This window comes from Thamnophis sirtalis, unplaced genomic scaffold, assembly GCF_051295495.1.
Source record: "Thamnophis sirtalis isolate CommonGarterSnake01/CBP01778 unplaced genomic scaffold, rThaSir2_p1.2 scaffold_2, whole genome shotgun sequence".
In the NCBI taxonomy this organism is placed as follows: Eukaryota; Metazoa; Chordata; class Lepidosauria; order Squamata; family Natricidae; genus Thamnophis; species Thamnophis sirtalis.
In genome coordinates this window covers 51,350,415-51,376,490 of record NW_028261382.1, presented here as the reverse complement: position 1 = coordinate 51,376,490, position 26,076 = coordinate 51,350,415, and the positions used below count along the sequence as shown (strand labels likewise).

Here is a 26,076-nt window from a genome sequence, read left to right as displayed (position 1 = left end):
TCGGGGAAGGGGCTCCGCCGGCTTCCCACCGGGGGGCGATGCGCGGGGAAGCCGCCGATTTCCAGGCTCCGCTGCCTGCCCGCTTTCAGCCCGGCCGAGTGCGCAGCCAGGCGGGGGAACATCTCGGCCAAAAGGTCGCCTTTTGAATTTGGCCGGATTTGCAAGCGAGGTTAGCCGGCCAGGCAACCCGGCTGCGGGTCCAGGGCTGCGCCACCCTTGGCCTGGCGCCTTTAGGCTGGCCCCTCCAGAGCGGGAGGGGTCTGGGGAGGAGGTGGAGTGGGTAGCCGGACCCTCCCGGGGTTTTTCCCACCCGTTGTCTTCAAACGCCCCCACCCAGCCACCCACCCCCCATTCTAAGCCGGGTGTGCTGCTTCGGTTAAGGACCCCGAGCTGCGATGCCTTGATCTGTGACTGCAGATAACCCCCCCCCCTCCTTCCCCCGCTTTCTTTTGGGAGCCAAGAAGTCTCTTGAGTAAAGCGTTAGTAAATGCGTGGGACCTTAGCCCCTCCTGGTGGCGCCTTTCGCAAGGCCACCCTTGCTGCTTCTGCCCCCACCCAATTTAAGGGGTGGGAAGGGCATGGTCTCTGCTGGCTTGGTCCAGGATGGGGAGCCGTCCACTTCTGCGAGGGTTCCCTCCGGCGATCACGTTTTGGAGGATAAGGAGGCCGCCATGGGACACCAGAGGAGTCTTCTGCCCACCCAACACTTCCACCTGCCAGTGGTGTCATTGTGCTCCCAAAAGTGGGCAGCTTTCTCCACGGGGATGATCACCTCTCGATCAGAGAAGGGCGGCGGGGGGGGGGCATGCCTTCCATCAAACACCCAAAATCTCAGAGCCCCACATTTACTGATCCTACGAGAAAAATGCCCCAGCCCTTCTTGAGGCTCTCTTTACTAAGTTTTCACCATTAGATAGGATGTATTATAAACTTTTATTCATTCAACATGAAACTCAAGTCAACTGAACGTTTAAAAATGTGCCACAAATACCATTGACTGGTGCCAAGAGTTGATACGGTTTGCTGCCAGCGCCCTAGGTATCAGCCAAGGACCTTCTTAAAATATACGATGTTCCGAGCAGCGGTTTTTTGCAGTTCTGCTGGTGTTATTGCAGGAAGCGTTTGCAAAATTCTTGGATAAGGTGCCCAGTGCCCCTGACAATGGTATCAATGGGTCGTAGGTATCAATCAAGTACCTTCTTAAGATGTACAATGATGATGATTATTGTACAATTGTATCACAGCGGCCAGTTGTTTCGCCGGATTTGGCATTGGTTACTAGTCGGGCCCCACCCAGGGGCCTAGGACGTCGTAACGTATTTTCGTAATATGCGTGCAGATCCAAGCAGTGCGGCTTTTTGCATTTGACTGATGGTGATCTTGTCCATTTTTAACTGTTTTAAATGTAATTCCAGTGCTTTTGGAATAGCACCCAGTGTGCCAATTACCACTGGAATTGCCACTGCTGGTTTGTGCCATAGTCGTTGAATTTCAATTTTTAAGTCCTGGTATCTTGCGATTTTTTTCTTGTTCCTTCTCGGCGACCCTGCTATCACCTGGTATTGCGATGTCTATGATTGTGGCCTTATTTTTCTCAACCAGTGTGATGTCTGGTGTATTATGTGCCAGTATTTTGTCCGTTTGTATACGGAAATCCCACAAGATCTTGACCATCTGGTTTTCGGTGACTTTTTCAGGCTGATGTTCCCACCAGTTTGTTGCTGTTTTAATATTATAATTTTTGCACAAATTCCAATGGATCATTTGTGCTACTGAATTGTGCCGCAATTTATAATCAGCCTGCGTGATTTTTTTTACAGCAGCTGAGTATGTGATACACAGTTTCATCGGCTTCTTTGCAAAGTCTGCATTTGGCATCATCAGAGGATTTTCCGATTTTGGCTATATAATAATATATTCGTATATTTATTATTAATATTATTATTGTGTTTCAAGTGATTTTTTCATAAATGCGATGCTGGAAAAAAATCCCAACGCCACGAAAATTTAACAAGTTACTCATTTAATAGGCATTTTACCACATTTGTATTGTACACTGTCATCTGTTTAAAAAGAGTACAGGTTTTTCTTTAGAAACGAAACGAAAAAAAACCACAAGAAACTGTGAGTCATAGAAACAGGTGAACGCGGGTTCCCTGCTGCAGTTGGTTGTTTTCTAAGCTTTGTAGGTAGCAAGTCTTCAAGATGCAAATAAAACAAAACCTAAAGTTAATTCTAATTCTCAGGCAAGTCTCTTCACATGTTACAACTTTCTGAACTGGCTAAACGAGCACAGCAGCACGCTTCGACACTGAATATAAGGGGAGTATCAAAAGTCTTTAATCCTGTACTTCAGCTGCTCACAAGCTTTACTCTGCTAGTTCAAGTCGTCCTTCCTGCAGAGGAAAAAATCCAGCTTAAGACACCGGTGCATCTCTAGGGGCCTTGCTGACTGGCCTTAAATCCCTGCACAACTTAATTTTACAGAGACACAAATATTTAAATCATGGCTTTTAGAAATCGTGATTTCAAAGTATACAGGAGGGGGGGGGGTTTAGGGCGCTGCAATTAAAACAGGCATCGTACTAGTGAAGCTGGCGAAAAGTTCTGAGGGTGGGTTGAAAAAAGCCGACAACGGGGACTCGGGTACAGGACAAGGAGAATGCAAACGCTTTAGAAACAAAAAGCGATTTACAAGTGAATCGTCATCATCGACGGTACACGCAATTTGACAGTCATACAAAGTTTCCTAAGTCTCGCGGCACGCTGGTGCCTCCTTGGCTCCTAAAACAAAGACAGGCGTTGCACATCGCCTGGTCGGAGCCGGTTGCACAATTACCCAGAATGGCAGGAGAGGCGCTGTGAAGTGTACAGCCGGAACATCGAGAACAAAAAAAAAAAAGGGAGTGTTGTGTTTTTTTTTCCTCTCTTTCCAAAGACCGAAGTTTTGGGGTTGGTTTTTTTTTTTTTTAAACCTCTTCTTGAGAAGGGAGAAAAGTCCCATTTGCTGCTACATCCAGCAAATGCCATCCGTCAAAATGAATCGGAAAGGAGAACCACAACACATTTAAGTCTAGTCTTAGCAAGCGGATGGATACACATTTACCGGTTCGTTTTGTTTGCTTTTCGGGTTTTTTTTTTTTTTAAAAAATGAAGATTATATACTATGGTACAAGTCCCAACCGGGAGGGCCCAAGGGGGGGCCTATTTCTTGGCTTGTTTTGTGATCATACCCCTGGGTGGCGTTACGGGCCGGCTGGCGTTGGGCTTCTTCTTCTCCGCAGGCTTCAAGATCTGGAATGACAATTGGCTGGTTTAGTGACTCAGGATCTGCAGGGGAAGCTACTACAAGGAAACCACACAGGTAGAGTTACACTGCTCTGCTCAAACCTGGGAAGATCGGGCTGAATGACTCCGCCCAAGACCCAGAGCGGAGGGTTAGGATCACATCTTCCTCTCTGTCTCTGTCTGAAGAGATCAATGCCTTTTCTCCCAATTCCATAAGCAATAGCAATAGCAGTTAGACTTATATACCGCTTCATAGGGCTTTCAGCCCTCTCTAAGCGGTTTACAGAGTCAGCATATTGCCCCCAACAACAATCCGGGTCCTCATTTTACCCACCTCGGAAGGATGGAAGGCTGAGTCAACCTTTGAGCCTGGTGGGATTTGAACAGCCGAACTGCAGAACTGCAGTCAGCTGAAGTAGCCTGCAGTGCTGCATTTAACCACTGCACCACCTCGGCTAAGCCCCTTTACGACCCGTGGACTTCAACTCCCAGAATTCCTGAGCCACCACCCATGGCTCGGTTGAGAGGACAGGTGAGAGCCGGTGCTGGAGGATATCCCAGGCCAGGAGCAGTTTGGGCTTTCGAGACCAGCCCAACGAACCTGACCTCGGATGCCGTTGTGATGTTCCTCCCACATCTTGCAATGACCCCACTTCCTCCTCTCCACAGGTGCCTTCAGACAGCAGTGGGGAGAGAAAGGATTCTCGGGAGGAGGCAGGCGCAGGTCAATCTATTAAATGCCCTACATCTAGTATGGCTCAGCATGGAGCAACTGGCTAATGCTCGGAAGGTTGACGGGAAGGAAACCGTCACTGAACAAACCACAGAAATGTAAGGGAAGGGAAGCCCCCGGGGCCTTCGAAGATAACTTTACCTGAAAGGAGCACATTAGAGTCTCATCCACACTCATCATAGCACCTGCATTGTCAAACTCCCCACAGTAATTGGGGGCAGAAAACAGAGTTACCAGCTGCCTTTTTGCAAAGAATTCGTATCCATCTTCAACTACCTGTAAAGGGAAAAAACAGCTGCGTTGGTGCCGGCAGGATGGGGGAATAAGGCAGGAAAGCAGAAAGTCATTTCAGGGGAAATGCGGGATGCTCCTTTGTTGGAAGTCTGTCAAAGGTTCCGTTTGCTGTGGAAACGCAAGCGCTGTGGACAGGCAGGCTCTGACTGAAGCGGCCACAGCGCCAGGCACCGCAGCCCTTATGTCCCAGCGCAGGGATAACACGAGCTGCCAACAAGTGCCAAAAATGGCCCTGGCGACTGTGCTCTACACACACGTGGGATGTTTTAGGCAGGGTTAGAAAAAGCCAGCGGCTTCTCGGTTTACACCATTTGCTGTGGCTGTGCTTTCCTACTTGGGAGCCTATTTCTAAATCAAATCGGGAGAAGTCCTCTCTCGCTCCAGCCAGGGGAGAGAAGGCCAAGAATTCCTAAAACCAAGCAGCTACTTGTATGCTAGGGGCAGGGGTGGGATTCCACCAGCTCGCCCCCAAACAGGAAGTTCTGACAATCAGCAGGGAGCGAATCAGTTCGCTCCTACGATCAACTGGGCCCACCCATATGCTCCTGCGCTTTACCGACCTTTAGCTTCTCAGCTGAGTCGTGGGGCAGGATGGATTAGCGCAGTGGTTCCCAAACTTGGCAACTTTAAGACTTGTGGACTTCAACTCCTAGAATTCTCCAGCCAGCAGAGCTGGCTGGAGAATTCTGGGAATTGAAGTCCACAAGTCTTAAAGTTGCCAAGTTTGGGAACCACTGGATTAGCGTGCCTCGGCTGCTTTCCTTCCAAAGCAGCAATCCAGAAGGAGCACATGTGCAAAGCGGCTGGGCTCCCACCCCTGGGCAGAGGGGAACGTTTTCTAGACCCTTCTGGTCTTCGCCTACCTGATGAGCTCTGCATATGAGGTCCAAGTCGTGTTTATGAAGGAACTTCGCCACCACTTCGGCTCCAAATGTGAAGGAGACCCCTCGGTCGTTTTCGCCCCATCCAAGCACATCCTTGTCGGGATCAGACCACAGCAAGTCACAAAGGAGGCCTTGGTCCGGCACGTCTGTGGGCCGCATAATTCGCCGGATTTGTTCCATGGACTGGAGATCTGGTGATAAGCCTGGGCAGGATTAAGCGGCAGCTGGTTTGAATTTGGCTCACTCGGGAGGTGCACAACGCAAACTAGCCGGAAGTACATGGGGAATGAGACGGTTGCCCTGGCAGCTTCGCCTCCAGTTCTGAGGAAGAGCAGCCGGCCAACTTCATCTAAGAGGTGATGCTCAATCAAGGGACCCAATACAGGACCATGGTAGGACAGAAGATGAGAAATTAAAAACAATCCCTTAAGGGGCTCCCATTTCTTGGATAACGTATCCGGATTTACTCAGACTTCAAATGGATTTAGGAGAGTCATTTGGAAACTGAAGTCATGAGTAGCACCGATTTGAGTCCCCTTCGGGGGAAAAGGACAGCATATAAATAAAATCAACATTCAACATTCAATGGATGCAGTTGAAATGAAACTAAACCTGGATCCAATGCTAGGAAGATCCCAGCGTAACGTCACACGTATCTACACTTCCAGCCCCTTCCAGAGCAAACTGAGAATCACCACTTTGGCCAAATCAACTGTTTCAACAAATAAACCTCCCGTTGCTTTAGCGCAGTCGTCTCAAATGAAAGAGCGCCCTGCCCTTGCTGAGCCAAATGTGTTTCTCTCTCACACACACACATCTGTTCGGCTGTAGCCTCCTACTCACATCCTCCAACACTGCAAGCTTGAGGTTTCTGCCTCAAAACATCCTGCAGATGTTTAGATTATAAGGCAGGAATGGCAAGGCCAAGCATCTGAAGGGCCCACAAGAGGCAAGACTATTTGAGCACAAGTATTTATATACCACAGAGGCAGCAGGAACTCTCTGTGTAACCTGCACTTATCTCATGTATCATTGAGAGTCTGTTAAATAATTTTAAGACGGCTTCCCAATATAAATTGGTTCCCCCCCCCAATAAAACCTCGTCATAGAAGTTAGCTATGTTTAAGGAATGAAATGTTGAGTTTCTCTCTGAACATGCCTTGAAATTGAACTCTGATCAGTTACGAGGCCTAGGATAGCATCCAAAATCACGTACCTCCGTGGCAGCAAAATATTTTCTCGTCCACAATGGCTGCTATGGGTAAGCAGTTGAAGCAATCCGTGAAGGTTTTCCACAGCTTGATGTTGTATCTTCTTTTACCTGGAGAAGCGGAGCAGCCAATGAAGAAGTCGTTTCAAGATCAAGGGTGACAGAGAAGAGTAGTTTAAGGGGAATCCCTCGCAGTTACTCCTAGGCCTGACCTGGCTTGTCTTCAGTCAAGACTGGCTCGATCTCTATAGACCAGTGTTTTTCAACCTTGGCCGTTTGAAGATGTGTGGACTTCAACTCCCAGAATTCCCCAGCCAGCGATGCTGGCTGGGGAATTCTGGCAGTTGTAGTCCACACATCTTCAAACGGCCAAGGTTGAAAAACACTGCTATAGACTTGCAACCATTTGTTTAGTTCAAAGTTAAAATGGAACTGTAAAAACGGACTTAAGACCAGACCTTGCACTTATGACCACTGCAGCATCCCCACTGCCACAGAATGCTTGGCGACCAGTGTATATTGACAATGGTTGCAGTGTCCCACTGGGTCACATTACCACCGTTTGCGACAGCTTCTGGCAAGCCAAGTCAATGGGGGAAGGTGGATTTGCTCCACAATGGGGTGATTCACTCAGGTCCTGCAGTGATTTGCTTAACAACCGTGGCAAAAGAAAATCGGGCACAGTTCACTTAACCCAAGCCTTGCTCAGCAGGGGAAACTCTGATCCCCATCTGTGAAGTCAAGGGCTCCCTCTACAACTTTTAACCAAAAGGGAAGATGATACAAAAACTCAGAATAAGCTGGAGTTCATGCCGGAAGGGCACATGATTTATGTTCTGCCTTTGCCACAGGAGGCCTTCAAGGTGATACAAAAGCTCTCCTTACTCCAGGAGCCTCTTAACTCTGCAACACTCCTAACGCCCAATTCCCTCTAAGGATAGATTTCATTGTCAAAATGAGGGCACATCCCCCCCACGCATACTTACATTCATCATAGAAGCCATAAATTCTATTAATGCTAGCACATTCATGGTTGCCTCTAAGGAGGAAAAAGTTCTCTGGATATTTAATCTTGTAGGCCAGCAAGAGGCAAATTGTCTCTAAGGACTGCTTCCCTCGGTCGACGTAGTCCCCAAGAAACAGATAGTTGCTCTCCGGTGGAAAACCACCGTATTCAAATAGCCGCAGGAGGTCGTAGTATTGTCCGTGGATATCACCTTAAGCAGAGGAAAGCCGTTTTCAGTGCAGTTTGGCTAACTAAAGCAGAGTCCATCACAGCAATATATATTTGAAATATGCAGATTAAAAGGAGCGTTACGTAAGAGCATTATGGTTAGTAACCTCAGTCAGGTTTTCAACAAGTTTCCCCATGGTGCCAAACCTTAGAACATTATTTACGGCTGTGGTTTTAAAGATAAATTAGATCAAAGTGTGAATTTCACCCGTAGTTTTATATCTAAGACGTCTACTCTAATATTTCTGAAAAAGAGGAAATAACTACTTCCCCCCTCTCAGATGGACATGACAAGGATGGGCAAAGTAAGAGGGAGTATACACTATTTAAATATTCAGAATAGCTACCAGACCTCAACAGTGTATCAAAAACTGATTTATCTTCCTGAAATTTGTTTCCTTGTGGTTACATCCAATAGTTCCTTTCAGAAACTGTTCAAAGACAGTTTCATCCTCAGGCAACGTGGCTGAAAGAGGTTACTAACTGCGATTCTTTAACAGACCCAACATCCTCAGATACATCACCTGAAGTTGTTCCCTAACAAATTCTGTGCATCATGATTAGATTGTTTAAAAAACAACAACACAAGGCGCTTACCACATATTTTAAGCGGTGCTTCGAGTTCTAACAGAATTGGTTGACTGAGGAAGATCTCGCGAGATTTCAAGCACAAACCTCTGATTTCATTCTCTTGAAGCTGGACATTTTTACCAGGTTTGGATCCTCTCACTAGGTAGAAAAAATATATAGGGTGATTTGTAGCACATCATACATACATAGAAGCCCAATCAATTACTTTTATTAGGAGGGAGGATTTTGAACACACCCACCCAAATCTTTCTTCAATTACATGTGTCAATTTATTTCACACTGATGGAACATTTGAGATAGGCATAGCTATTTTTTCATTACCAGCTTCTATTTTGTGCTGTTGGTGTGTATTTTTGGCAATCGGCACCACACATGCGGTGTACCTTGCAGTTTATTCCAGTTGCACCTTCTAAAAAGAATGCATACTTTTATTAAATTCAAAATAGCCACTCGGAATAATTGTGGCTATTAACACACGGCTTCTAATGCATTATTAAAATTAGTGAAGTTCATTCCAGGAGGTGGGGATACTTTAAAAGTGCTTGGTCCAAGCGTAGCTATAGTCAAAGCCGAAGCTGTGCACAATGTGTCATAGCACACCCTCTCTCAAGATGTCAACCACATTCTCTAAATGTATGTAAAAATTCTCAAAAATATTGACGGGAATTGTAGCAGCTTTAGATTTGCATAATCAGGAGAACAAAGGATCAAGAAATCCTGCTGACCAATTGCCTCATTTGCATAATTTATGCCTATTTCATGCTTGCAGAGAGGGGACAAATGAGATTCTGTGATTATCTTCTCCAAGAGTTTGATTACAAGATTTTACATCTTCTCTCTCATCATCTGCGCCTTATATCATAAAACAAGCAAAGAAAAAAATACAGTTTAAAGTACTTGTACAGACAGTTCTGAAGAGCTCAAAGATTACGTTTAACAAGCTTTCTGCTTTGAGTCCTTATCAGAATCAGGTTGAAATTTCCAGCCGATTTCTCTGGGGAAATATAGGTCGCAACCTGACCCATACTTGCCCTATAATTAGCTTATTCTGTCAGTCAGGTTAGCAGTTTATGGTTGTGTTATCAGTAGCATTAGATACCGGAGGAGCAATGAAAATTCTTATCACACATAATCAAGCATAAACTCACTGAAACGTTTCCTTCTGCATTGCAGCATGGCTGCTCTGTGACAGAAGGGATTCCTGTATCATTTTTTCCCCCAATTCAGCTCCCAAGCTATAAGCAGGTCACCTGAAATGTATTTCACAGGACTGCCAGGGATCTAACAGCAAAACAGCTACAGAAACCAATCCAAGATAACCGCATTTAAAAAAATCAACAGGGCAATTTGCATTCCTTAATCTTAAGCGTTAGAATTAAGTCAAGGGTGTTAATGCAGAATAAGCTTTCCAGGCAGGAAATGTTGAATAAGTCGTCTTAAAATGCTGAAGTCCAAAGACCAAACTTTAGAGGGGAGTTAAGCAAACGATGACTGAAAGGAGTGTATGTTGAATCGGGGACCTACAGTTTTAATTTATAACGTGACCAAATGACAACTGTTCTCACAACTGTCTACGGCATAATTTATGTGCTTGCGCAAATCCTTATCAGCTGTCATCATTCCAAGATCCCTGCAAATATGTCTAATGTGCCAGATTGCTGACCACTCATCTGTTGCTTTGACTCTACCAGAGGAGCTGGTTTCCCTTAAAAAAACCCAAAGCATCTGAACTGCTAATAAGCGGAGAGGAGGAAGATTCGCTCTTTACAAACCCCCTTCACAATTTTCAGAAAGGAAGTGCTTTAATGTTGGAGATATAGAAAACAGGCCTCCCAGAGCCAGGATTGTCACAGAGATGGTCCAGAGCAAAATCTCTTCAAGCCGTTATCTCTAAAAATAAATAGTTCCTGGGCTGGGCGACCTGGCGACATCAAAGGGACAGAGAGAGAGAGAGAAAAGCGAGGCCAAGAGATGCTCTTGAGCGGTTCAGCTGGAATCCTACATCACTTTATTCCTCCTTTTGGAGCGTTGTTTCCTTTAGTGGCTGTTATGTAACCTTTATGTAACACTGTACAAGAAGTGGTACCCTGAATTAACTTACCTACTTCTCTCTCTCTCTCTCTCTCCCTGTTCTTTTCCCTTTGAACTAGTACAGCCCAAGCTAACATTTGATACTTAAAAGAGAACCGAAAGGCGAGATAAATAGGTAAGATATAGACAGAGAAGCCCATAAACTGGAAAGTGAGCCTCGCTTATTGGGGCTTTCAAACCTATAATAATCTCTTAAGCTTTGTCTGTTCCAAATATTTTAACAGCACGTGCCCTGAATTAGTGCCAGTTCATGTGAGTAAAAATATCGCACATCTGTTTTGCCAGGCAAATCCTATAGAAATCCGTTCTTAGGGCTCCCCTCCTTGTAAAGTTCAGAAATATTCTGAACTTAGTGGAGGGCACAGCTTCCTTGACGAAGAGAGGAACAACACAGGAGTTAATCATGGACACCACTCTTGATTTAATAATCATTTAAACAGCAGAGAAAACACAGTGGCCTATGGGAAACAACAGACGACCTTATATTTATCAGATGGGAGGGGAAATCTCTAAGTTATAATTCTCCCCAGCATAATGTGATGTGCTGAGTAAGTACACAAATGATACCGCACAGAGCCAGGGAGGAATGAATGGGTAGTTTGTTTAGGAAACTATTAAATTTGCAGAAGTACAACAGATATTTTTAAAATAATTTTCAGAGTAGCCCACCCAGGACTGAACCAAAGCAGTGCCACAGAATGTGGGATTGGGGAAGAGGAAGAGGAGGGGTGGAGGCAACGGAATGGCCTGTTGGTCGGGGACACAGCCGGCTGGCTGGCTGAGCGAGTGAAACTCTGCCATGAAGACTGCAGTTGCAGAGCCGGCTCTGGGTGTCAGTCGGCAGAGGTAAACCTTTCAACCTTTTCCACAGGTCAGTCCTGTGCCCTCAGCCTGGCTTCAAAGGAAATCAAGCGTTTCATGTCTGCATGCCAAGAGAAAAACATCGACACGCTTAAAAGGATCACCGTTGTCTTTCTTTTCTTTTTTTAAAGGCAAAACCTACACTGGTATTCCTCGACTTCCAATAGTTCATTTAGTGAACGTTCAAACTTACAGCACTGAAAAAAAGTGATTAGGTCAGAATTCAACTGTGTGGCAACTGGCTCATATTTATGACGGTCGCCGTGTCCTGAGGTCATGCGATCCGCCTTTTGTGACCTGCTAGTCATAAACTCAAATGGGGAAGGCAGATTCATTTCACAACCGTGCTCTTAACTTCATAACGGCAGTGATTCACTTAACAGCTATGGCAAGAAAGGTCGCACACTCACTTTACAAATCTTTTACTTAGCAATGGAGATTTTTGGGGGCTCAATTGTGGTCGTAAGTCGAGGACTACCTGTATTTTCACATGGCAGCTGTTCATTAATTACAACCCCACTTGTTTACCCTGCAAAGGGAGAGAAGGGTAGAGGCAGCAGGCAGAATCCAGCCAAACCTGCTTTGCTCCCCTGATGCAACCTACCTGGCTGATTAGTGATTTGTTCCAGAGGAAAATATTTATCACCGACATGCACATAGCCGGCCCTTGGACTCCAACGCTGGAGGTTTTGAAGAAGATGTTGGATCTCCATTTGTCTGAAGTGGTGTGGGGCTTCCTGCCTAGGCAGGGGGTTGGACTAGAAGACCTCCAAGGTCCCTTCCAGCTCTGTGATTCTATTCTATTCTACTAGTGAACAGCACGAATTACAAATGGCACAACCAAAATCAATTCGTTCCGCAGGCTTAAATTTGCTTCCATTGTTCATCATCTTTAGGCTCCCCCAACCCCCATTACAATTTTTCAGGCCATAGTTATAATTATGGCCTGAAAATCGTAATGGGGGAAAAAAGCATAAAGTCCTTCACCGCAAAGGAAGCATGAAAATAACACAGTAACAGTTGGAAGGGACCTTGGAGGTCTTCTGGTCCAAACCCCTATTCAAGCAGGAGTTCAGGCGTGTGGGACTTGCACAAGTTAATGGCAGAAGAAAAAGGAAACCCAAGTCCATCTTTGCAAAGACCACCAGGTAAAATAGTTTGCAGTGTGCACTAGTCACCTGTGGTTAAATAAGAGTTTTAGAAAGATAACAGTGAGAAAAGCACGGAAGCCTGTTCTTTTAACAAGAAGCCTATAATTTTCCACTTGCATCTGAGTTGTTAAAAAACCCAGACGGGATTAAAATATGTTGCTTTGAGATAAAAGGCTATTCAACATCTACTAGCCTTGATAAACAAGTAAATAACAAGATTTTCTGGTCATACAAAATAGGTGGTTGAACACACTATTTTCTTTCCAGGTATCTATCTAATCAGACAGATCTATAATAGTCTGTAGGCCCTGCCTAAAGCCAGATCTAAATTAGAACAGGCTCACTAACGTTTGTCTGGGAGCTTGTAGCTTTTCCAGCTATAAAATGGAAATTAAACTGGCTGCTTTGAGTGCAAAACTACCTCCTTTTTATCGTATTCATGGAGTTGAAAGTTTGAGTTCCCTGCATTAACCAAATATGGAGAACTGGAGCATGCAGACCGTTCTAATTATATTTTATAGCAATGCCACCCTTCCAAAGTTCAGAAATGATATGAAGCCTCACTTTCATTCCCCTCTTCTGGGATCTGAAAGGAAGCAGGAGAGCTAAAGCTTTGCAGCTTTCTTGTAGCAACAACGAAGCCCCAAGATTCTTATTGCAACTCTTCGAAGAATGGGGTAAAATACACAACTTAGAGAAGCTTCCTTCTCTAAGATGCTGAGAGATGCATTTTAGAATAAAATGCCGATAAATGCATTTTAGAGCCCAAAATCTTTCATGTTTGGGATTGAAATGACCGATGCAGAAGGAAAAAAGAAAATGAGATACTTTTATAGCTAATCACTTCCAAGAGAATTTTTTTTTAAAATCCCTCTGCCGCATAATTTAAATTATATTAGTAGAGATGTAGCATTAAGTAGCTATAAGATTTCTATTAATAGAAGATAATGGAGGTGTAAATATGCCCTGCTTAATCCCTCCAAGTTATGTGCCAATTTAAAACTCATGTTGCGTTAAAGGACACCCAAAATTAATCTATACTGAACTCATGCTGTTGTCATCTGAAATTTAAATTTGTTAAACAAATGAAGAGAGATGATTAAACAACCATTTTTACTAAGCATGCAAGAACACCTCTAATAACACTGGAAGGGTTTGAATTTCGGGGGGTTGGTTCTATCTAGGCTAATATCAAACATCTTGAATTTACAAATCCAGTCTTTTTTTGCATTGCTAATTCTCTTGCAATGGTCTTTCAGCAAACCTAAAGGAGAAGGATTGGTGAAAGGCACATAGGTGGCCCAGTTCATATTATTTTACACATTCCATCCATTTGCTAGAAATTAAACTCCCAAACTGAGTTATTAATCGAGAATGGAGTCGGATGAGGCTCAACCCAGTAGCTGCCTTCTAATTTGTGCTTATTGCTGGAAGGAATGTTGGTCATCAGGTCTGTTCACCCAACTCAAGTTTAATCCAAGGCCAGCCTCCTGGAGACAAATGCCCCAAATGTATAGAACACATCGCCTTTTGGAGGTGCTTCAGAAAAGCCCTTGGACCAGTCCGTCAGATGGTTCCGATGAGAGGAGCCACCTGGAACCCAGCCCCAGAGTTTAGAGTAGTCAAAATGTCAAACTGATGTCATAATGCTTGGATTAAGTCTGTAATTTGTTTGCAAGCAACATGTTCACTCCAGCTCAAAGAATCAGGCCTATTTTAATGGCCATAATAGACGGGCACAGGCGGACGAGCAGCATTTTTACGCCCTCCTAATTCCCTGGACCGGCAATCACGGAGTGTCAGGAAGACTGGGCTAACCAACAACCTCTCTCTTCCCTCCGAGCAAGACTCCACCTATGTTAAAGAGGGCAAAACAAAGAGAGGCTTGCAAACTCCTTATGCTCCTATTCTAAGAAAGAGCAGACTAGAAAGGCCTGTAAGATTTCCACCCTCCAAGTATAAAACACATCTCGTACAAAAACTTTGGGCAATTTGGAAGGTGAGGCTCTGAATCTTGGATGCAAGTCCTCCTGAAGAATTCCTTTCCTTCCTCTCACCACTTGAGCAAAGGAGCCCAGGGATAAGGACTGCAGGACCAGGAGATCAAAACCACAGGCAATTTCAGCTTTTGGATCCTGGGGAAAGAGGGATATTTATTCTACACACACACACACAGACACACACACCCTCAGAAACCCTCCATTCCTACTCTTCTGCTTTCCCTTCACTGCAGAGGGGCCTACTTTCACCTCACCCACCTTATTTATGTTTACTTTGTGGCATCTCACCCTAGAAGCCCAAACCCATATATTTCTCCTTGTATTTCTCCTCTTAGAAGAACAACCTGAGTAAGGTTCTTGAGCTGAGAGAGAACGTTCAAAGTTATCTATGTGTTCACACGTTCGTACTGGGCCATCCTCACACTGGCTTCCAATCAAATAGATCCAGCCAGAACCAGAATAAAATTACATTTAACAACTTCCCACTTTGTTGCAAAAACCCAGGAACCCAACAGAGGCCAAACGGCAACCCAACTAACAGACTCTTTTATTCCGAGGGTGCTTTTCCAATTCAGATCTGAAGAAGCTGCTTGGAGGGGAAGCGAAACATTTTAAAGTGGGGGGGGGGGAGAACCAAGGAAGTCCAATTGCCTTTTTGGAAAAGGTACCTTTGGGGAGAATCATGACCTGGGTGATTGGGAATCTCCAGAGCCGGGCACACGTAAACCCCGTTTCCCTGCAAAGGAGAACCTACAAAGGTTTTTCCAAAATAGATCTTATTTGAGAAGTGAAATCAGAGGCGAAGGTAAAGAAAAAAAATATATTTGCCCCTTGACCCCATTTTCTTCTAATGGGCAACAACACACGGCCGACCTGCCTCACCCTGACTCTGCGTTTTTTCATTAATTACATACGGCACCTGTGTTTATTTGTATGTCTCATTATTTATATGTCTCGGTGTGTTTGTGTGTGTGTGAGACACACGCAAAAGCAGCCCTCGTTTTCTCTCTCCCCCTCCCCGTCCTATTTGGGCCAATGATTCAGGCCTCTTTTAACTGCCTGCCCCTCACATCCACTCAGCCAAGACCCTGCCACCCTCTTACCAGGCATCCTTAAAAATCCACCCCCAATAATAAAAATGGGGGGGGGGGATAAAACACATTAAAGAGAGGCAACCCCCCCCTCCGCAGGTAAACAAGGCTACATTTCACCTTCCCTCCCAGGTATCTCCTTCCCTCCATTGAGCATCCCTTTGCTTCACCACCACCCCCAAAACCCCTCTTTAAAATAGGGGGGGGATCTTGGCGCCCTTTTCTCGCCCGCTCCCCCATTTCCCAGCCTTCCTTTGTCCAAGGATTTGATTTCAGCCCCCTCCCCACAATCCAAAGGCCTTCCCAGATTTTGGGAGGGGAACCCCGATTTTCGGGCAAGGGGGGGGGAGGAGAGAGAAGAACGTGTGGGGGGGGCGGCCTGCAATGAGGAGGGGGTGTATATTTGTGGGAGGGGGGGTCCATCTTCAAAGCGCCCCCCTTTCCGCCGAAAGAAGGGGAGGGGGTCTTGCCCCCGCCTGAAGGGGAAGGGGCCCCAATCGGAGCATCCTGGGAGGGGGGTCGCTTCCCCCTCCCACGATTACCAAAGGGGGGGGCGCAGATCCCTCCCCCCCGCCCCCCTCCCCCGCCCCCTCCCTCCCCAGAGCCGCCCCCTCCTCACCCTCCAGCAGCCGTTGGATGATGCTGTCGATGTTGAGCTTGTCAATATCCGCCATCGCCTCTCCGCGGCTGGGGAAGGAGCCAAGCCGGAGCCCGCCGGGTCGACTTCAACCTCCACCACCTTCGCCGCGGGCCGCCCCCTCCGGCTCCCGAGCCGGCGCTTGCCTCCTTCGCCTCCGCCCACCACCGCGGTCCTCTCGCCCCCCTCTTTCTTCTCTCTCTCTCTCTTTCTTTCCCCTCAGCGCCGATCGCGCACCCGCCTCAGCAGCCCAGCAGCATCCCCGGCGACGGCGGCGGCGGCAGCGGCGGCGAACAAAATGGCCGCCTCGGCCCTCCCCCTTCGCCTCAGTCGCCCGCCTTCGGGGTGGGGGCGGAGGAGGAGGCGCAGGGATAACGGAGGAAGCGCCCGCCGGGACTTCTTTCTGGGCCAAGAGCGGGAAGCTTTGAGGGAGATAGAGAGAAAAAAAGGGGGGGGGGGAGAACTGGCGCGCGCGCGCGCGCTCTCTCACTCTCGCGCTCGCCCGTTTTCTGCCCCTCTCACTCGGCGCACGCGCACTCTCACACTCTCTCGCGCGCCCTCGCTCGCTCTCTCCCTCCCCGTCCCGTGCGGGCGGCCTCACTCAGTTCGCGCGCCCGCGATCCTTCCGCCTGGGGAAAAGAGATAGAAAGGAAAGGTTCGGGAGGGGAGGGGGGAGAGCGGAAAAAGAGTCCCTCCTCCTCCTCCTCCTTTTCTCTCGTTTCTGTCAGGGCGCTTCTGAGGGGGAGAAGAATCCAAAGAAAGCGAGGGAAATAATGGAAACCTAATGGAGAGAGGAAAGGGGAAAGAGAGAGATGGGAGAGAGAAGGAATGGCGTTCTGCCTAAGGGGTGGGGTGGTTTAAAAAGACGGTCCTTCTTTAATAATTGATCATGTGGGGGTGTCAAAGGAAAGAGTTCCCTTGAGGATGTGCAGAGTTCTCCGTATTGTACTTGTCGCCTCCCATCCCCTTGAGGGTGAAGGAGCAGAGTTGCACCAAGCCTTAGAAAAAAAAGAGAGAAATAAACAGAGAAGCTGTCCAGATGCTGAACTGAGCCACTGAATTAAATCCATTGTCGGCTGGTGCAACAGTCCTCAGGATTAGAACTCGTGGCCACCCCTTGCCAAAGCCCCCCTCTACAATGTGTGTGTGGGGGGGAAGAAAGGTCCTGGGGAGGGGGTTTTCCATTTGAAGAAAAAAAGGGGGGTTTCAGGACGTCTTATGGGGTGTGGGGGGGCCCTCAAATAAGATTTAAAACCCTTGCAAAAAGTTGTAGCCGCAACTGCAAACCTCCTCGCAAGCAAACATGTTTTGCAGAATTTGTGGTTTCCACCCTGTGCAAAAATGGATGTCGCAAGGGGAAAAAGGGGAACCGCTTAAGTCCATCCATGGAGGGACAAGATTTATCAAGATTAGATTCCAGAAAGAAAGAAAGAAAGAAAAAGTGGTTTCCCCACTTTGATAAGCAAAACCTCTCTCCTCCTGCCTTTCTCCTGGGATTGCATTGCAACCCATTCCCCCAAAATGTGGACTCCACACCCCCCCATCCACCCCCCCCCCAAAAACCCAAGACAATTTGGCTCACAGGCTGAGTAATAGGAAAAAGGCAATGGAACCCCCCCCAGCTCTTCTTTGCAGAAACTTCTTCCTTTAGAAGAAGCAATGGGGTCAATTAACAAAAGGTTAAAAAAAAAGAGTTTAGTTTTTAAAATGCAATATATAATTGACCTTCTTTGCTGTTTTTAGGACTAAAGCAGGAATATTTCTCTTTGCATCTTCCTACGTGAAGCTCAACATGATTCCCTGAATCCAGAAAGCTGCAACATGAAACTTGCTCTTTCCCACCCCCCAAAAAAATGCACCACGTTTCTAGGCTAAAAGCAGCTAAAACCAGCATCGCCTGGACCCCCGGGAGATTAAAATGTTAAGAGCAAATGGGAGATCAGCAATAGAAAGCAGAGCCAGAGCCTCAATCCCAAAACCCTAAGTCAGCATTAATACTGTATAGCACATCATGTATTCCCTTCGCACCCACCCACACAGATTCTGCAGCCACCGCACAGCCCTAATCTTTTCTGAATTATTTCGAGGCTTTCCCCCTCCTTCTGTACCTTTCCTCCCCATAAATCTCTTTTATTTTGGTGCTTCCAGCATCTGGGAGACTTTCCAATGCTATTTATGATGCATGGATGGAGGACTGGTGGTCCATGAGTGACGGTGTTATTAGTATGTACTATTATTACGGCAGATGTCAAGGCCAAATTTTGTCCTTTCCAATTGACCCATTGCTGAATAGCTCTCCTAGCCTTATGCTGGGATGTGGCAGAAATCTGTCCGGGGAAAAGCCTCAAAGCAATTAGACTCAACCAAGTGGGGATAATACGTTTAATTTCATTGGCAAGGAGAAAGAATGTCCAATGTTTCAATTGTTTTTGTTTTTTAATGTTTGACCAAATGTGGTTTAATTACTGCATTTAGGACCACCTGAATGGATAGAGCGGTTTTTATTTTATTTTTCTCGAAAGATGTCAGCTCTAATGTTTAAATATTAAGTAAAGGTTTCTCCTCTGAGGTCTTATTTTTGGAACTCGCGCAGGCAACACAGGGGCGATTATGTAATAACATTAACTGTAACTATGTCATTATCACTGGGGGAACTGGTAAGTCTTTGAGCCGAGGCAGGGAGCTTGAGAAAAGCTGCAGTGTCATCTCATCTTGAAATAAGCCAGGAAGAGAGAGAGTCAGTACCAAGGAAATAGAGGTCATCTGGGTTAAATCATACGCCATGTGCAGAATATGATTCTACCTAAAATAACAAAAAAAAATAAAATGGATTAAGTCTGGGCAATAGGGTTTAAATCAAACTGCGGAAGAAATATAAAAAGTCACTGGAATTTGAAAAACCCTTAAAAGACCTGGGTTTATACTGGTGTGTCTAAACACTAAATGGGCTTCATTCTCTCTCTCTCTCTCTCTCTCTCTCTCTCTCTCTCTCCCTCCCTCCCTCCCTCCCTCCCTCCCTCTCCCCTCTCTCCATTCCCTCTCCCTCCCCCATCTCCATCTCACCTCATTAGTTAAATTTGAATTAATTCTGAGTTCCAAAGCTTCCTTTCCTCGTTCTGGGACATATAACTCCTTCTCTGGATCTGCAATCCAGTTGCTTCTTCCATAGATAAAATCACCTTCACTAGAAAATATATCACTTTGCTGCCTAGGTCCTTGTACCCGTAATTATTCCTTCTATCCTGCCAGGTTCCCTTAATTTTTTTTCCACTTGATTGTACTTATTGCCAACAGGACCTTCCCTGCCACCAACAGAAAAATTCCCAACCTTATTTAAAAATTTGAAGATATTAAAATGTTCATATCCCATTTTTTTCAGTTCTGTAATTCTGTGTTTCTCGCATATTCTTCTTCTCTACCTGAATTATCCCACCATCCTATTTTAATAGGCAGTGATATTCCTTTAGGGACTTTATAGCATGGAGAGCACCTGTCTATAAAGTCACCAAGAGTCGGACATGACTAAATGGTTAAAAACAACAAGAGTATTCCTTAGTGTTTTAACAAGTAAGTTTTAACAAAACTGCCTTATGGAACGAGTTATTCTTAGCAAAGAAAATTTAGCCTCCTCTGCAAAGCTATAATTGTGCCAATAAAAGAAACCCAAACAAAATACCACAAACCCTTTTTGTAGTTTCGCAGTGGAGTGTCATCTTTCTGTTCCTAATGTGTTTGGTGAGAACTTTATGTAGAGAAGTGAATCCTAAAGGTATAAAATCCCCTCTATTTGCCCCCAAACGACTCTTTGGGACACCGAAGGGATCTAATGAGCTCACATTCCAAGGAAATCCCACCTTTATCTCTTATATTTGCATTGCTTGACAAAACTAAGCGCCCACAAACAATGTTCCCTGCTCTCTCTTGACATTTCCCAAGCCTTGAATGACAATTTGGCTAAATAATGCAGGGTGACCTTATTCCTTCTGCTCCCTAGCTTTGCATTTCTTTCACGGCTGCCTCCTCCTCCAAATCCCCAATTTGGAAAGGCTTGTTTGTTTAATTTTCCTTTTGTATTTCTCTTTTCCTTTTGGATGCTTTTTGTGGTCCTACTGGGGTTGCTAATTACTGAAGATCCTGGCCTCATAAAGTAAAAAAATAGTTGAGCTGTACTTTAATTTGTGAACTAAGGCAAATTCTCCAACACTGGAAGTTTTAAAGAAGGGATTGGACAGCCATTTGTCTGAAGTGGTGTAGGGTTTTCCTGCCTAAGCAGGGAGTTGGACTAGAAGACCTCCAAGGTCCCTTCCAACTCCCTTATTCTATTCTATTCTCTTCTAGATTTCAATCATTCTGTGGACACTGTCAACACATGTAATGGCCACCGTCTGCTTTTTATGAAATAAATTCAAAATATGGCTCTACTGAACAAAGGTATGTCAAACAGGAGAATACACAGAATTGTCTTAACAAAGCTTGTTTTGGGAATATATTCTAAATGTTGGAATTCTGTAGATGTACTGAGCACCAACAGACAGCAAATAAAATAAAACTGCGCAGTAGGTTTTGGAAAGTCAGGAAGAACATTCATTTCCTTTTCATCTGACATTTTTGAAATGGCAAAAGTGTGACAGCAGCACCATTAAGAGCTTTCAGTGTTGCAACTTCGTGATGCAAGACGAAACTATATTTTTTTTTGTTTCAAGTGGTGAGACTCAGTGGGGAACATTTTCCTTGCCTTTTTTCCCCCCCCTCTTCCTCCCAGTAAGGCTGCTTGTGGGCACAAACTGGGTTTGGAAGGAAATGAACAGAAATGGAAGAGAACAAACCTGAATGGAATTCTGAATAAGGTCATCTTTTGCTATGTTAACCAATTATTTCATTTCCCCCTTTAAAAAAAAACAGACTGGAATTCTCATGGCAATGGAATGTATTGTTATGAGTGAGAATGCTAGCTGAGATTTGAAGTTTAATTGTCAATTGTACTATCTTTGTCTCAAACAATTCATACTAACTTAATCTCTGGACAACCAGAAGTGAGCTAGTCCTAACTGTGAGGCTCCCTTATAACTGGCTGCCTTCTTAGCACAGTGTGTGAGAACTCTGTTCTAAGGATTATTGCACTTGGTTTTTTATTGTGGATTTTGTTCTGTTTAGCGGCAATTGAGTTCTGGGATACACGGATGCAGCTGTGCTGTTTCCATGTTCTTCTGTTTTCATGAAGTCTGCTGGTGATGACACATGTGAGGATAATGGTTATTTATTCTGGCAGTGGCTGTCTTTATTTGTTTTCATCTTCACATTTTCCTCTTAACTATTCTATTAGGATAAACTGGCTGGCAGGTCTTCAGGTATGATGTAACTGTTATGTAAAATACGGTATGAGCATGAATGAGCAGATTTTAGTAATATACCTGAATTAAACTTCAGGTGAGAGAGAGCCTTGCACCTATTAATGGACTTTTTAATATGCTGTTGCATGCATCTTTCTGTCATTTGCTTGCCTTCAAACCATTCCCAATGCCTTGAAGATTATCACACGAGAAAGCCTCCACACTGACTTCTATGTGGTTGCTGGGTAGGAATTACGAGAATTGATCTAGTGCAATCAACACGTGAGAGTTGATCTACTATTCTGTTCAGTCTGTTGCTCACCTTGTTGATAGTATAACAACTTTTTACTGCAAATCTCCGTCCATCTATGAAGCATCACAAAATTCCCCAGATCCAACTCTTGCTCAGGAGGGTCACGAAACAGCACATGACAAGCTGTCCTTCAACATCCACAGTTTTACAACATGACCATGAGACACACACTTTTAGGATACTTCTGCAATTGTAGTTCCAATTGCTAGTGTACTTTTTTTTAGTGCGATATTATACTGTAAATGTGTGCAAAGTTCAGACAGTGACTATGTACATTTCATGTACTGTGCCTTCTTTAGAAAAAGGAAGCAATCACACCCAGTCCAGCCTTTCTCCAGAAAACCCTCTTTTGCGTTTTGCCTATTCCCTAGTTTCTATACCATTAGATTGCACTCAATAATACATTTCATATATTTTTCTCAGCTTTACAATGCTTTTGATAGGTTTCCAAATTGGTTCCCTCCCCCCTGCAAATTAACACATTTCCCCCAGCAGTATTTCCAAAGTGAAAATCACAATACCATAATTTGTAACTTACTATTCAACTGCTTAGAAACAACACAACTGCTCTCCCCACCCCAAAAAAGAATTGTCATAAAGCAATCATAAGAAAAATAATTGTTGAGGTACAATAACTTCAGGAGGTCATAATAACTGAGGGAAAGATTTCGTTTCAGCAACACCCTTGATTTTAAAATTCTAGAAGACATGTTGCTTGTCTTAAATTTCCGCCAGCTCCTGTCCATTTTTTAAAATTAATGTCGTCTGGGGAAATCAATGATAATTCGGGATCGTCTTCAGTTTGAGTCAGCATTTAGTTCATTGATTCAGAATTGCATTAAGATTCTAGGCTGTTCAAAATGGCAATTTCCCAAGAGATTTCAACCATTTCAACTGAGGTAGTTTTTAATTTTTGTCACGAATGGGTATAGTCCTACCAGCAGATGATATAGGTTTTGAACTTAGGTGGAACTAGAACCAGCAAGAGAAGAGGAGAAAAATGGCCCTTCAAACCCACTTTGTCTTCCTTCTGCAGCTGCAGCCCAACAGATGCCAGCAATGAATTTTCAAGCAGTGTATGATTTACTTGTAATCTGGTTTCCGCCGAATGGGAATTCTGGGAATTGCAGTCCCAACACATTTGAGGAACATCAGATTGGAAAAGCTTGATTTAGAAGGTTGCTGGAGACCAAAACGGCAAGCGAGATGTAAGTTATAAAACAAACAAATTGTGGGGTTTTTTTGCCTTTGGTGATATAATGTTAACGTTTGGATCCTGATAAACACCTTCTTGTTTTTGGGAGGCAATTGTGCAGATAATAATATGGCTCCTTAAAAGACACCAAAGAAGTTAGGACTTTTTTTTGACAAATACAAAGCTTGGAAGAGCATAGGTGCAAAGGAGTCCATGGCTGGTCCAGAGTCCTACTGAGTGCACCCAGTAATGTTTGAAATAGTCTCCAGAAATACAGTTATATTTATGATAAAGAACGGAGAAAACATTGTGAGATGTTGCTCTCCTAAACCTTTTTTTTTTTCCAAATACATTTTGGCCTTTCTTTCCCAGATAGGATCTCATTTAAGTGACATTGACTGATCAGTTTAATTTAGCAGTCTTTGGCCAAGTTTCCCTGCAGATAAAAGATGGATGCTTAAGTTTATCCAGTGATAAACATCAAGGATGACAAAGATTAAATGTTATTGGATATTTTTGTCCAAAAGAGGGGGGGGGGAAAGGTAGACACCATTTTTTTAAAAAAATAAGAATTCTGGTGAAACAAAGTATGCCTAAAATTCTTCTATACAAGTATACCTATAAGTCAATATTCATATGCGCTCACACACCTATATGTGTACAGTATCTCCCTCTTGCACACACATGCAAAGAGACAAATGCGTGCAGAGGACATTCTTACAAAATTCTCATATCGCTCCCTTTTCTGGCTATTCTCATCGAAGTGCTGAGCTCCTCCTTCTCTTTCCTGTAGGGAAAAAAGACCCGTACAAACGGAAGGCATGATTTTCCCAGCATGCTCAGGGAATCCTATGCTCGGACCATAATAATGCCGTGTCTTTTATGTCCCTATCTAGAAAATTAAGCAATGATTTTTTTAAAAGTTAAATTCGTAATTCGTTCTCCAATTCAGGATTAAGACTTTTGCTCCATTTGTGGGCTTAGAGAACCGAAACTTCCAGTCTGCATTTGCATATCCCCAGCCCTAGTCTGGGATACTTGATATTGTCAGCTATTCATCTCTTTTGCTTTTTTTCATCCTAAGCCTCTTTCATAACTGCATTGGAAGACCTGGAGTTGCCTTTCTGCTGTATAACACACTCCACAGAAAATGCAAACTATCTGCCTTCCCTCCTTTATTCGTCAATATGACAGCCTGGCCCAGGGTATGTTTTTCATACTCATCCCACGTTCTCTCTGAGGAAGTGCTCTGTCATTGCCCCTTCGTCAGTGGTACATGGACTTCCCTAGGCAGCCTGGCTGAGCTTCATCTGATTAAAACAACAACAACACTCTTTAATACCTTGTGCTGACTTGGATAAGGGATTATAGTTTCAAGCTTCATATGTAGCGGCAATTAAAATATATTTTCTAAGATGGTGCCAAAGCCATCTGCATTCATCAAAAGAAACATAACCAATAAATATATGTATGCATTCTTCTTATCGGTTTAGCTGACTTCAGCAAGTCTAACAGCGGCTGCAAACTTCCTGTTGTTTCACTTTAGGGTGTCACCTGTGGGTTCAGTCTAAACTCACGCAGAGGGAATGAAAGAGGGAACAGCTAAAGCCTAAACAGACGGAGAAATAATATGAAGGAGAAAAGGAAATGGCAGGCAGGAAAGATCATAAAAGCACCCCATTTGTACACTGTTCCCTATTTATTTATTTAGCCACCCATCTCCTATACGTGACTGGCCATCTCACCGTCTTCCTCCTTCTGATGTGCAGGCTCCAACAGAGCCTATGCTCCTAGAGGAACGTAGTCCTTGGCAGGAAATCAGCTCCCCACTCCTGTCCTTCCAATGCAAAATTCATGGTGACAAATTGTTGGTATTAATAAATGCATCAAGCTAATCAGAGTCGAAGCTGAGCTGCTGGTTGCTTCTGATCCCCCCGGTTCACAAACAAGAGAGAACAACCTCAAAGTGTTCCATTGCGGAATGACAGCCAGCCAGATGTCCAGCAGCAGGTTGTGTTTTTCCTGGACATTCTGCAAATGCCTAACAGTCATCTGCCCTCCTCAGGAATTTACTCCAGAACGTTACTTCTTAAAATCTTCCTCTCTGCCTCCTTATTCTCCCAGGCAACTCTCTATCTGGGCCCACCCCCACCCTTTTCCCAGACCTTACGTCCAGTTCTGTTGCCCAGATAGGATAAAAGTAAGCGGACTAAAATGGCCCCTGAGAATGACTGCAGGTGGAAAGAAATCAAGGTAGCATCAAATGCTCTCGGCCTGCTTATTCATCTTCCTCTGAAAATTAATCCCCTGCCGGCCTCCCATAATGAAGCAAAGACAGGTTTGTGGACCTCCTGAGTGTCTTGCAACGCATGCTGCTCCCTGCATGGGATGCTTGCTGAATTCTCTCATTCTCCCACAGAACCCCCCTCCCTCGGACTGCTTTCACCAATCCCATCATCTGGTTTTTGACAGCTGAGTTCCAGCATTCGAGCTATGCATTTGTGAGCTTTTAAGGGAAAATCCTAAAGAGCCCTCCTAAATTTGTCTCTGTGTAGCACCCTAGTGACATTGGAGTGTAGAAAAGAAACAGAAAGGGAAAGGGTGACCCCCCCCCACCCCATCCTGTATGTCCGTCCAGAAGAACACAGGACCTTGTCTGTGACCACCACCACCACCCCGGTCCCCTGTTCCATCAGAAAGGAAACAAGGGAGCTGTCTGTTTCTCATTTTCCTTTAGAAACTGTGTGATTCTGTCAGTTGTCCAAATACAGCAATATCAGTCACAATAATTTGGAACCAAGGAATAAGAACTTAAGGCTAGCCGAGAACACGGCAACGCACCCAGTTCAGTAAGTCCGTCCTATTTCAAACATCTTTAAATATATGTTCGTTGCAGCTGAAATAGACCGAAAAACTGGAAACACCCAAGTGATTTCTGACTGCACGGTTCCTTATGCAGTTGTACTCTTATCTCAATGGGTCCGCCAGCAATGATAGTTTCTGTTGCTGTGATGGAGGATTTGTAAAAGAAAAATAAATTGTAGGAAAGCAGAGGGGGCATGATTCATCTGACAAGAGAGAATTGAATTGGAGTTCTTTAACCTGCCTGGATCAACTCCCCTTTTCCATTTTCCTGCTTTGTAGCAGGTGTCCTTAGTGGTAGATTTAGAAGA

The 26,076-nt window shown here is 44.7% G+C and overlaps 1 protein-coding gene and 1 long non-coding RNA gene across 3 annotated transcripts; one reads left to right on the top strand and one right to left on the bottom strand.

Annotated features, from left to right (window-relative positions):
- Positions 1 to 2,006: 2,006 nt before the first annotated feature.
- Positions 2,007 to 16,360, bottom strand: PPP1CC (protein phosphatase 1 catalytic subunit gamma). 2 transcript variants are annotated; one of them, XM_087705471.1, is made up of 8 exons: positions 16,048 to 16,360; positions 8,241 to 8,372; positions 7,396 to 7,626; positions 6,416 to 6,520; positions 5,179 to 5,402; positions 4,163 to 4,297; positions 3,234 to 3,294; positions 2,007 to 2,396 (listed from the first exon to the last, which is right to left on the bottom strand). In XM_087705471.1, the coding sequence occupies exons 1-8, from the start codon at positions 16,100 to 16,102 to the stop codon at positions 2,383 to 2,385; spliced, it is 957 nt and encodes a 318-aa protein (XP_087561597.1). In that variant the 5' UTR covers positions 16,103 to 16,360; the 3' UTR covers positions 2,007 to 2,382. The 2 variants fall into 2 exon arrangements, with proteins under 2 accessions (XP_087561597.1, XP_087561596.1); XM_087705470.1 differs by having other exon boundaries at positions 2,007 to 3,294.
- Positions 16,361 to 20,417: 4,057 nt separating this feature from the next.
- LOC148048811 (uncharacterized) lies at positions 20,418 to 24,401 on the top strand. The gene is made up of 3 exons (XR_015695357.1): positions 20,418 to 20,496; positions 22,745 to 22,916; positions 23,988 to 24,401. It is a non-coding gene; the product is annotated as an uncharacterized LOC148048811 (long non-coding RNA).
- Positions 24,402 to 26,076: the final 1,675 nt, after the last annotated feature.